The 12,031-nt window shown below is 43.0% G+C and overlaps 6 protein-coding genes across 6 annotated transcripts; 3 read left to right on the top strand and 3 right to left on the bottom strand.

Annotated features, from left to right (window-relative positions):
• Window positions 1–604: 604 nt before the first annotated feature.
• On the top strand, window positions 605–2,167 carry EAF02_003466 (uncharacterized protein; the record flags this gene model as incomplete). Its single annotated transcript, XM_038899514.1, has 2 exons — window positions 605–1,247; window positions 1,305–2,167. The coding sequence occupies 2 exons, from the start codon at window positions 605–607 to the stop codon at window positions 2,039–2,041; spliced, it is 1,380 nt and encodes a 459-aa protein (XP_038760441.1). The 3' UTR covers window positions 2,042–2,167.
• Window positions 2,168–4,360: 2,193 nt separating this feature from the next.
• EAF02_003465 (uncharacterized protein) lies at window positions 4,361–4,968 on the bottom strand (the record flags this gene model as incomplete). Its single annotated transcript, XM_038899513.1, has 2 exons — window positions 4,361–4,752; window positions 4,830–4,968. 2 exons carry the CDS (start codon window positions 4,966–4,968, stop codon window positions 4,361–4,363), a joined length of 531 nt encoding a protein of 176 aa, XP_038760440.1.
• A 346-nt stretch (window positions 4,969–5,314) lies between these two features.
• EAF02_003464 (uncharacterized protein) lies at window positions 5,315–7,009 on the top strand (the record flags this gene model as incomplete). The annotated part of the gene is made up of 3 exons (XM_038899512.1): window positions 5,315–5,513; window positions 5,563–6,071; window positions 6,125–7,009. The coding sequence occupies 3 exons, from the start codon at window positions 5,315–5,317 to the stop codon at window positions 7,007–7,009; spliced, it is 1,593 nt and encodes a 530-aa protein (XP_038760439.1).
• A 212-nt stretch (window positions 7,010–7,221) lies between these two features.
• Window positions 7,222–8,298, bottom strand: EAF02_003463 (uncharacterized protein; the record flags this gene model as incomplete). The annotated part of the gene is made up of 3 exons (XM_038899511.1): window positions 7,222–7,736; window positions 7,795–7,921; window positions 7,971–8,298. 3 exons carry the CDS (start codon window positions 8,296–8,298, stop codon window positions 7,565–7,567), a joined length of 627 nt encoding a protein of 208 aa, XP_038760438.1. The 3' UTR covers window positions 7,222–7,564.
• Window positions 8,299–8,619: 321 nt separating this feature from the next.
• On the top strand, window positions 8,620–9,154 carry EAF02_003462 (uncharacterized protein; the record flags this gene model as incomplete). Its single annotated transcript, XM_038899510.1, has 4 exons — window positions 8,620–8,622; window positions 8,675–8,719; window positions 8,786–9,052; window positions 9,110–9,154. The coding sequence occupies 4 exons, from the start codon at window positions 8,620–8,622 to the stop codon at window positions 9,152–9,154; spliced, it is 360 nt and encodes a 119-aa protein (XP_038760437.1).
• A 699-nt stretch (window positions 9,155–9,853) lies between these two features.
• EAF02_003461 (uncharacterized protein) lies at window positions 9,854–11,625 on the bottom strand (the record flags this gene model as incomplete). Its single annotated transcript, XM_038899509.1, has 3 exons — window positions 9,854–11,196; window positions 11,248–11,370; window positions 11,427–11,625. 3 exons carry the CDS (start codon window positions 11,623–11,625, stop codon window positions 9,854–9,856), a joined length of 1,665 nt encoding a protein of 554 aa, XP_038760436.1.
• Between the last annotated feature and the right edge of the window lie 406 nt (window positions 11,626–12,031).

The following is a 12,031-nucleotide window of genomic DNA, read 5'->3' as shown; positions in this document are numbered from 1 at the left end:
TGAGAATTATTGGGCATTTCTAGTTTCCCGCGCCAGCGAGGAAAGCACCCTAAGAGCTATCTGCTCAACAAAGCCTCAATTGGCAGAGAATTGAGGACTGAATCGTCTCGAACACAACGAGTCACTGTCTGTGACCTACCCAGACAATTCTCTCTGAGATGGCAGTTTGATGACTGGGCGCACAAGGTGAAAATTCAAAACAGAAGCAAAACAAAACAGCTTGTTCAGTGTCCGTCCGCGTTTGCCTCACCCCGAAACTCACCCTCAAGCCGTGGTCGCAACGCGGGGGTTTGAACTTTCGTTTTCAAGACCCGTTAATGGGTAATCGGAAGTGTTGGGACGGCATTAATATTAATGGTTGCTTGAATCTTAGAAAGAAATCGACATATATTCGAGGCAATTGAATCAGATAAGACCAAAAGTATTACACGAATTGACATCCAAGGATACGTAAGATATGTGCCTGGTGGTGCCTTGAGCCTTATGACATAATTTTTAGCATGGCGGTTGTGATGAGTCACAATCCTGATTGACTCACCTCACTCACCTAAAACCATAACTATATGTATACCAACTTACATGATCCAACTTTGAACCATACAATATGAAAGAATCAAAGAGCATGCTGGAGTTACTTCCCGTTGAAGCAATACAAGCTATTCAGTGTCTCACCGAAAACGTCCCTGATCTATTGTCCATCATTCTCACGTGCAAAGCCACATACATCGCTTTCCTCTCAGCAGAGCAATTGATTCTTAAGCAAGTCCTGACTGATGAGATAGGCTCTGAGTTTCTATCCGAAGCACTTTTAACTGCTTCAATTTCACGCCAGGCACCTGTCAGAGATGATGTCCTCGACGAATACGATAATTATTTTGTCGAGAATGGTCGAAATATCGAGCTTAAAGCCTATTCCAATTTGAGACTTTGTGATGCGCTATTCCTGAGTAAACTCCATTTCCATGTTGTTTATTTCACGAACGATTTTATTTCGAAAGCCTTTGCATCTTCAATTTTCACAAAAAACATCCCAATAGCTATGTGGCAACTTCCTGCCTCAGATGAGGAAAAAAGGAGAATTCAACGAACTTTCTACCACTTTCAAATCTATTGTTGTGTATTTTACGGGGGTTTTAGCGATCATTTAAATTTGGATCAGAACAGAATCTTCTTCAATCATTTCTCGGTCTGGGAGAATGAACAGTTAGCTTGCGTTCACGATTATATGTTTCGCATCATTGCTCCTGGTAGAGTGCATTTTCTTTTTAATACTTTTTAATCAAAGGACTAACACATCGACGTAGGCTTCGATGAGCTCGTCGGCCATGATGTGGAATGGGCCGAACGCAGGATGCAGTACGCTTCTTTTGACGATTCAGAATATATCGAGCCACTAATCGCTCGTGGTCTTTTTGCAATCCGTGACATGCTAGAAGCAAAGAGCTACGAACAAATTTGCAAAGCTTACTGTCAAGATTCTCCGAAACATTCGTCACATCTCCTTGATCATGGGCTTAGGAATTCCACAGATGGTAGTGGGGAAGATGAATTGTATCATTGGCTTGAGGATTATTCGAACGAAGATGATGATAAATATGTCAATAAGTCTGTATGGTGTGATGATGATGATGACAAGGGACCTGAACTTGTATGGAGGTGGGCACACCAATTATTCAACAGTATTGAGTTTGTTTTTTGCGATAAGCATAAATTTGAGCGAGAATGGGGTTATGTGATGTGGGACCATAGTCGGCTTCTAGAATTGCGTGTGATGGAGAACGAATGGAAGATGACGGAAGATGCTGAGAATGGTAGAGGATCACGACCGCCAAAGGAATCTATGGACAGGAGGGAGAAAATATATCTCGCTGGTGGTAGGGGATGGTGGACTGCTGAGGACGAGAGCAAAGTAGTTTGGCCACACGGTTGTGCGCCATGGGATAAACCTAAAGAGCCTGATAGATGGGACTCGAAAGATGGAAGATCAATTGACGAGGCGAAGGAGTTCCTAAAGAAATTGAAACTACCTACCTTGAGATAGGTTTCTCTTTTCTCACAACGCAAACTAACTACTAGGTACTTCTTGATGCACTTTATAGCTATATAAAGCCTCTAATATTAGTTTTCGGAGAGTATATTATAATCTGGTTTTTTGAAATAGTAAACTTACGGTATAGTTCATACAGAAAATAATTTAATACGATTAACCTTAAGCTTATAAGTTCTTTCTATAGAAGTATCTAACTCATTTAAGAATCGTAAGATATTCAGGTAAGTATAGTTATACACTCAAGTGGAGATCAAGAAAGCAAACACTTAGGGAGATCTATCCCCCTGATTCCTGAGATTATCAATAATCTGATTCGAAGCTGATAAAATTGATATGATACGACCAGATGAGATGCGGTAGTCTTTACAAATAGAATGTACTAAATATCCGGCTGCCTCATCTGGTTTGACAGGATATGCTTGACATAGAACAATTAACATTGCTTCACGAGTGTACTAGTATCTACCTGAGCTTTCGATTAAAGTGGAGGCTTTTCTTCTGTTTACGCATATTGAACTATAGATTGGAGTGACACTGCCTAGTCCACCAGTGGGTGCATGGATTGACGGGACACTTCTCAAATTTCGACCAAATTTTTAACAAATTTATTCTTCAATTGTTTGATGTTAGAACCCACATTTTTCTTGTTTTATCTTTAGTATAAGAAAAATGACAATTTTCAAAACATCTGAAATGATATATCAAGAAATATCTACAAGCCAATTTTTCATTAGTTTCCCGTCAATCCATACACCCACTTGTGGTCTGCCGGAGATTCCGGTTGTATTGTTAGCCCATGAAGCTGAGGTTTTAACTTTTGTGTATTTCTGTACCTATTCCTTTTATAACAGGAAAATTTTGCCAGCTATTATAACAGCTCTGTTGTCATGAACCAAAGGTAATACCTTTCCCTCCGCGGTCAGTCTCGAACCTGCAAAGCGCGTTAGCAATAAATGCTTGAGTAAAAAAAGTACTGTCCTTTAGATATGGATGGCAGCTCTAGAGCTGGCTTAACGGAGGACGTCATTTGAAGCTAATCGAACAGCAACCCCAATTTACACCCGAAGGAAGTGATACTTGTATCAACAAATATGCGGATACTGAGGCCTAGAATTAGTGGGTGCACTCTGATCCGAATAATGAATGAACACATTAAGTATTACCTTGCAAGTACTCAGGTAGTATTCAATTAGATACATCCTTTCCCTGGCTTGCTAGCTTCAATTATCTCGCTTGAAACATTAGACGAGCTGGGCCCACAATAACTCTGTGACATCAAAAGGGCAAAAATCACCAGCAAACGCGCAAAAGCCCACAGGAAGCAGAAATCTTATAAGAAAAATAAACAGTGGATAAAACAGAGTGGGGCAACTCTGGGAAGAACAAAAGAGCAAAAATCTACAATTTACGGGGACAAACGGCGCGGGCCTGGTCGGTCGAAACCTAAGTACAGGTATGCCACACCACATGTTTGTTCTGATTATTGATAAAGTGACGTTGTCTAAATATATAACCCTCATCATCTGTTTCTTCCTTAATAGTAGCCCCCCATCCGTTTTTTAGGGCAGCTCACACAAGGGCCTGGTATCATTTGTCTCGTAGTGGCTCCAGTACTAATAGCACTCTTCTCTCTTACTTCAACTACGTCTATGAATTTCTCTATCATAACATCAAACTAATCCAGGGAGCGGCACACCAGAACTTTGTCCATCGTCCACCATTTTTGCAGTGCGATTTCCGAGGATTGATTGCGTCTCTTGATTTGATATGTATCACTTGCCGCTCGATTTTTTTCCACCTAGATCTTTGCGCTTCTAATATTTTCGTCGTGGACTTCAAACAATGAGCTTTACTTGCATTCAAGTTAGATATATCAGAATGAAGTAGGTAGAGCATAATGCGAAAGTAAACCGTGAAAGTTTTTGTTTTTATCAAGTGCATACATTGTTGATTACTTCACATTTGTCTTATCTTCAGATGCTGTCATTTATTATGATGAAGCTAAGCTGTGTTACTCATTGAACATAATATGGTGACATCCTCATGAAACATGTTTCGAAGAGATCAGATTGACTACAGGAAGAGGGAAGAATTGACTATCTCATTATATCTTGGCTGTATGCTGGCTTGAATAATGGAAGTACCTTTGAACATTGTACCAGTATGTCGTAGATACGTATTGCTAAAGAGTTGTGACTAAAACGATGATCTCACATAGATAATCGAGTTTTGATTCCTCGCGGGATTACTTCTTATCATTGCCATTCTTAAAATCCATGCTCCGTGCCGCAATGTTCCCTAAAGCAGAGATCACAGCGCGTCTTTTATTTCTGAATATTTCCTTTCCTTTTCAGCCGCACGTTGCTCTTCCAGAGCCATTTGTTCCTTTACCTTTGCCAAGGAACGCGCCCGTAGTTTCTTTCTTCGGCACCTGCCTAACTTTGGCATCCAAGGTGTTCCATCGGGGCCAAGAATATCACAAATGAGAACGCGGCCATTTGGCTTCTTCTTCGGGGAACGTTGAGAGTCGATCGAACCCGCTGCGCTCATTCCCAACTTGTCTGGGTTGATTCTCGTACCGCGATTGGAGTTTTGTTGTTCCTTATTATCATGTCGCAATGGGAGTTGAGATTGGGACGCAACATCGTTGAAGACAGCAGCAGGTTCTATTCGGACATTATGAGAAAGAGGCTCGGGAGAACCTGCAATGATATCAGTTTCTGACTGTCAAAATAGAATATTTGGAAAATGAAGACCATGGAGATAGTCTAACACATACCTGCTCCATCAAATATCTTTTGATCTGAGTGAACATCTGCAGCTGCACGAAAGTCGATATCTTGTTTAGATAACGCATTCTGAACCACACTTTGTGTATCTTTCGCCCTGATAGGCAGCGGAGGTGAGTGATCCTCCATAATCGGAACTTTACTTTGGTATTTGAAGATGAAATGTTAAGGATGTATTGCATTCACTTTGATTTGACCAAGCGGGCGTTTTCTTTCACGTTCTGGGAAGGGCAAGCGTGTTATATCGTCTGATATCAATATTTCGGCACGCGTATCGTTTTCCAACAAGTCGCGGTGAATTATTCTCGTTGACTATATTCTCTGCAACCTTTTGTTTTCCATTTTCAGTATCTACATTGTGTTTTTGCATTAAAACCAACACTTCTCATCTTTTTGTGGGTACCTGAAGAGCTCACTGCTCAGGAATAACAAAGCCAGATTGTGTCACTCCGTGCGGGACAATAAACCAATAACAATGTCGAAGTTGCATTTGGAGATTTCGAGACTCCGTGATCGAGCAATCCAGGAAATACCACGATTGCGGCGACTTATCAACGACTACGAAGAATTTGTCGCGAACGAGGATTACATATCAATTGACCTCGATTGCAATGCAGTTGTTGAACTACGAAAGTTACTAAGGACTGAATCCAACGGCGTAGACGAAAAACAGCGTTGTTGAGTCCTCTAATCCTGCAAATTCTCACGTGGCTTCATCCTCAGCATTGATCGAGCCACTATCACCACCGGCACTTGATGCAGAATCAACCAGCCAGCCTGGGAGGGTTACCAGTGGAGCTTTCGATGGTTTTGAAAGCGAGGAACCTAATGATCCAAAAATACCCGTATGTTCGATCCCAACACAATCGCAGCAAAAGGATACAGTATTCAAAAGTATGGAGAAAGTTAACCGAGTCTTCAATTCCAGGGTTCCTGGTTCAATCGAAAGACCATTAATCATACAAGCCTTCCGATGCACGGAAGAGAACCCTAGCACTTACTATACTATGGTTTCTGAGGATACAATATTTTCCACCATACCTATGCTACGCGTGTTGTTTGAAGGAAAGATCGGTGGAGGCGTGAAAGATGACGATGATATATGTCACGACCCAGAAAGGTCGACCAAACTGAAGATTAAGGTGCCTGGAAAGATTGTATTTATACACAATGTCATAACCTCGGAATTTCATGACGCCAATATGAACTACGGCACTATAGCACAGTGGCCTGTTCATAAGCTTTGGCTATACTCTAGCTGTTTGGTTGATTTCTGGGACAAAAGAAGTTGAGATCTGCCATTTCAACCGAGGCGGACTTGGAGAACATTCGAAATTTAGCTGATTTCCTCCTGGTCAGCAAGAGTGATAGAGAGATCATGCACAAGCAGCTGTCTTCTTACATCAAGAAAAGAAAATATTTACCTGCTGCTCGATGTGGACAAACTTCAAATAACAATCAGCAGACCGTTTCTGCAAAGAGGGAATCGTCATACGAGGGAGACACAAATAACAAGAAGGCGAGATACGAAATCATTGATTTAACAGGGGACGACAATCTCAGAAAGCAGAAACCTCGCGCGGGGTACATTTACGCACGCGAGAGAGTGTCAAGAAAGCATGAGGATCCCTACCTCCCTGGCGGAAATGCCGTTCTTCACGACCCAGATCGTGAAGAGCCGAGTGATTGGAGAGGCGATACCGCTACTGGACCAAGTAGTCGTGGGACGGATGATCACATGGATAAGTGCATTTTGATTCAAAGCTTGACCGCGAGCGTAGAATATGAACATTGTCTACAAAAAGTCATGTGGGTAACTGAAGAATCCAGTTTGCTTTCTAGTCTGATTAAGGGCTATGCCACCCCATCAGAACCTGCACTCGAGGGTATGGTCAATCTAGATGACTGGCATGAAGGGGCTGTCTGTGTTAGTGTGGATTGGAATTCTGTAATTAGATACTACGCAGTGAAGAACAACCAAGAAGCGGTGATGATCCAGGGATGGGGTGTGGAAATGGCATCTAAGGCATTGGGACCATGGCTCGAGAGAGTTGGTAAGAGCTGCGAATACTGGGTGGAATGGGAACCTGAAGTACTTGAGAAGGCGTGTGTGGTCAAGAAATTCATTGGTGCGACCGATCGACGCTGCAATACACGATCCTTGGTCTAAATCAGAGTTGGTCTAAATGTGGGGGGTATTGGTAATAGGAGATTTATTGGAGTCTAGGGTTGATTAACAGGGATCAAGCATCCACGAGAGTTGTTTTTGTTGTACCATATCATGTTTAGAGATAGGAATCGGATAGAAAATAAGACTGCGAATAGACTGAGAGGATACCAGCAATATATGTAAAGAGTGATCTTAAATGCAAAGCTATGTAACTAGACGATTGACCTCTCAAACTTCTTGCTTCTTCTATTCATTCGCACGTAGAAGGCCACACATCCTAAAATAACAGCCAAAAATAATCCTTTTTGCATAAGAGTGTAACCAGCCTCATCAGCATAGCCAAACTCCTCTGTCTCGGTTTTTGGTGGGGTACCAACAACTGGAATGACTGCGGTGGCAGCAGCAGGAGTAGAAGGATCGGTTGGTGCAAGAGGAACTTCGACTTCTTCCATGCCGGGTTGAAATTCAGCAGTACCGTACACATCTACAGCACGTAAGACAGACGAATCAGTAAGTCCTCCTAATCATGCTCGCATGCCGCAAAAGGAGTCTACTCTAGAGTTCCACGTGGATACCTTCTTCTGGTACTGGTAATTCCCCGCTCTCGGTGATCTTGACAGCTTCAACTGGTCTATCTGATCCACCCTTCTTTACGTTCTCGATTGCCTCGATGATCTCATATCCCTCCAAAACTTCGCCAAAGACGACGTGTCTACCATCAAGATGGCTATGCAGAGTGTTAGAATGATGAAGTTCCATTGCAGGACTTGCGAGAAATGACTTACCCGGGAGTAGAAGTAGTAATGAAAAATTGAGAACCGTTGGTATCCTTTCCGGCGTTGGCCATGCTGAGAAGACCTTTCTTGGAGTGCTTCAACTTAAAGTTCTCATCAGGGAACTTAGCTCCGTAGACTATCAATTGTTAGAATCCCGTACTTCGCTCGCAGACTTTGCAACCTACTTGATTTGCCTCCGGTTCCATCACCCTTTGTGAAATCACCTCCTTGAATCATGAAGCCCTTGATAACACGGTGGAAAGTGGAGTCTTGATATCCAAATCCCTTCTCGCCAGTTGCCAAAGCTCTGAAGTTCTCGGCAGTCTTAGGGACGGTTTTGCCATAAAGACCTAGAACAACACGACCCATGGGTTCATCGCCGTGGCTGATGTCGAAGTAGACCTTGTGGGTGATCTTTGGTCCTTTGGCAGCTTCGGCCGTTTGAGCGAAGAAGAGGAAGGTAACAGTTAAGATGAGTAGTGCTGAGACTACAAAACGTTGAAGTGTGAGCATCTTGGAAGTCAATTGAATATCGACTTGATGAGGTGTACTTTTAGAATGAAGATAATGTGCCCTCCAAGAAAAACCTGAGAAGAACAAAGTGATGTTGTTCAGAGGAAGCTCGAGTTATGTGTTGTGGAGAGGTGTCGATTACCTTTAGCGCCACATGGCACGTGCGAACCTCGGAATAGGAAGGCTTGAGGGTCATTACAAGAAGTCCGTGCGTTATCAAAAATTGATAGGTAACTTTCACATCTTTATGATTGATTAAGAACTGTGAGAGACATTGAAGACGTATATCCCTTGTGCCAGTATAATCAAAACTTCTTGAATATGGTATGTTTGTCCCGATCTTTTCTCTCTATTCTGGTATTGACATTGGTTGCAGGTTTTCATCTTGGGGGTCTCGTTCGCTGAGAGGAACTTGGTGAAGGTAAGGCCCCATCCAACTCCCATTGAGCCTGCTACAATTCTTGGTACACATACTCATGGTGTGTAGAAATCGTTGGAGTCCTTCTATGGCTTAGGGAAACAAGCTTCAGCTCGTATTATGGCCAAGCACTACATCCATCCCACGGCGACTGTCGGTTCCTTGTCACAAAAAACGGTCACATCTCTGACCGCTGAGCTGTCCACTATGCCTTTAGAGACCGAATTGAAACGAAGGTTGCAGGATAACATCGAAAGAATGAGGACGATGGGTAGTTACCGTGGGAGGAGGCATGCGATGGGCCTGCCAGTAAGGGGTCAAAATACGAAGAGTCAGGTACGTGCAGGCGTGTGGAGCGGGGTACGCAAGATTGCAAATACTAATAGACAGCAGATATCAACGGCTAGGATGCTCAACAAAGTACATAGAAAAGGATGAGAGTTTTATATTGGAAATGTCTGTACAAATAGGATTGTATTGCGGGCGCATCTACAGGTTCGGGGGGCTACACGAATAGTGATATCGAAATTAGAAATGAATCACTCCTGGGCCACGGGGCGTAAGGTCACAGAAGATGAAATGGAATGAACCATGAATGGCACTGATTGTTTGTAAAGTATTGAAGCGTTGGTCCGGCCAATTTTCCGCCCCAAAGTTGGAGACACATACAAATGCAGAGGTATGAGCATGCCACTTTCCAAAGCTTTACAAAGTGCAAACTGAAGAGTCGTGTCTGAAATTTTTAGAGCATCAAGCATATGCTCTTTATTTTTAAATTCCCCTGAGTCCTATCCACACATTTACCCACAATTTTGGTCCTACCTCCGATCCTTCGCAATGAGAAAGCATACACCTCGCGATCATTTCCAATTCTGCTTCTTTACCACAGTACTTGTCTGCTACTCAGACGATGCAAACTCTAATAACACAATCCTATTCTCTGACGATTTACATAGACAAGTAAACACTTTACCATGGATTGAAACAATTTGACTGGGAGTTTTCAAAAAATTGATTTTCACCTAAAACATAGTCTCTCTTGACTGCACTGTGGTGCAGTCGTCGTGAGCTTTTATGACCAGCACTAATAAACCAAGTATTAGTCGACTTCCATTTAATGGGATGAAGCCGGATACATTACCCCCTTGAATTACTTCCTGTTATCGGTGAGGAGTGCACTGGTGAGCTGAAGTACATTGGCTGCTGGGAGGTAGCCGGGCGTCCATATCCTATATTCATGTCTGTACACATCATAGGAGTTCCTGGTAAGTTCGAGGGATCGCGACTAATTTTTGGACTTGAAATTTCGAGACCTGCGTTTGAGTCAAAGGTGGCTGACACAATGTCGTTCCAGTCCTGCTGTGTGGCAACGATGTTTCTGGCTCTCCCTTTTGGGCAATTTTCGGTTGAAACCATGTTGCTCCAATCCATTTGCGAACCGATCGCAACTTTGTGTGGAACTGTATTGTGATTAGTTTGCAGCGTTTCCGCGCTTCTCTTGAAGGGACTGAAAGCTGTCGAGGCTGAATAATTGGTATTGTAGGATCCACTGAAAAATCCCGGAGCGCTGCCAGATGAGCCATGCATCAAACTATCAGGCGAAAGTTTAGAGCCAGGTGGAAACTCTTGCATTCCAGTGTATCCCGGTTTATGCTGCGGCATCTCTGTGGCTACTGCTCGTCTCTTTTCTGGGTTTTCATTCAAAACTTGCGGCGAAATTTTCGAGTAGCCTCGCTTTCTATGTAGTCCATAAGTGGAAGTCTGTGGAGTAGGCAGAGAAGGACGAAGTTCGGAATGTTCGGTTGGTGGAAAAAGTGGCTCGAAAGTTCCTTGTTTTTGAAGCTGTGGTATAGCGATTTTTCGAGCAGGCGGAGGAATTGGTTGACAGAATCCGCTTCGCTTTTCAACAGGTGAGTGGAATGATAAACTCGGATTATGTGATGTTACGAATCCGTTCTGTTCTAATCGCGGTGTCGTTGGAATTAAAACGGGAGTCTGCTGTACATCAAGTCCTCCAGGTTCGACGTCGCTATTATATAGGAAGTCCTGATCTATATCACCATACGAATTGTGCGAGAAAAAGCTTGAATGTCCGGCACCATTCCAACTATCAGTAAAGTCGGCTGCTATCTGGCCTTTGTCGAGGGATATCGTTGCGGGTTGGTAACTGAAACTTGAGGAAGCAGTAGAGGGAGTTTGACGCTGTTTTAATGATAATTCTGGCGACAGCGGAGCTTCAAATGTACTTCTGTCTGTACTTCTGTCCATGGGGCTATTTTCCATGGATGAAAATGATCGTGCACCTTGGAACCGGTTGAAGTTAGCGGGATCGAATTTTTCCAGGACACTTTCTTCATTAAGCGGCATCGTTGGAAGTACCTTAAACGGAGTGGTGGTCGGATTGAAAATGGTCATATCGGCCAATACCCACCATCTCTGACACTGCGCGTCGACTTCGAGCAGTGACTCTGCGTAGAATTCTAAGCAATTTGTCAGCTTGTTCCCTAGATCTGTGGCACACTGATGCTTACCACCAATAGACGTCCAAGGCGCGCCGGTTCTATCATGGTCCTCAATCCAAGTAGTGATGTCGTCTATATAGCGTACCAATAACTTTAACATTTCGATAAACTCGTGGTCGCTGGGTAGCCAAACTAAGTCGACGCAGTTGTCAATTTTGGTCTCTTTTATAAATCGCTATCTTACACACCTCTTGGATCAATCTGTCCACCTTCTATCTTTATGTTAAAGACCTTGTAGATGATAGAAATATAATTCATAAATGTGCAATTTAAATCTACCGCCCGTTCGATCTCTGGGCGACCTTCAAGAAGCTCTTTCAGGACCGCTTCATTATTTGAGGTAGAGCGCAGAAGCTCGCTCCAGACTTCTCTTAGGGGGAAGCTCATTATATGCTTTTATGCAAAGCCCGCCTGTTGAATCTTTTCTTTTGGGAGATGAATGATTGAAGAGGGTGTCGAGTCGCTGAAAATGAATAACGTTCTCTCAAGCAATCCTTTTGTGCGTGGTAGAAAAATTTACTAAGCAGGTGCTTCAATCATTGCTATTGAGGGCAAAGTCCGGGCTCTATTGTTAAATTTCTAATTTTTAGACGAACGTGCTTCGCTAAAATTCCAATTTTCATTGCCACAGTACGCATTCGTCTAGTAGTAATGATTCGTTGAATGGTAAATCGTATGATCAAGTCAGATATATTCACAACTTTCCGTACCAAACGCAGTACTGATTGGCTTAATGTTGAGGGGTAAACCTGTAAGTCTGCTGCCGTATTCATTCTATTCAGTTGTTATTGGT

Source organism: Botrytis sinoallii (assembly GCF_014898435.1).
Source record: "Botrytis sinoallii strain Bc 23 chromosome Unknown BSIN_005, whole genome shotgun sequence".
NCBI lineage: Eukaryota > Fungi > Ascomycota > Leotiomycetes > Helotiales > Sclerotiniaceae > Botrytis > Botrytis sinoallii.
The sequence above is the reverse complement of the archived record's forward strand: the minus strand, read 5'-3'. Positions and strand labels throughout refer to the sequence as shown.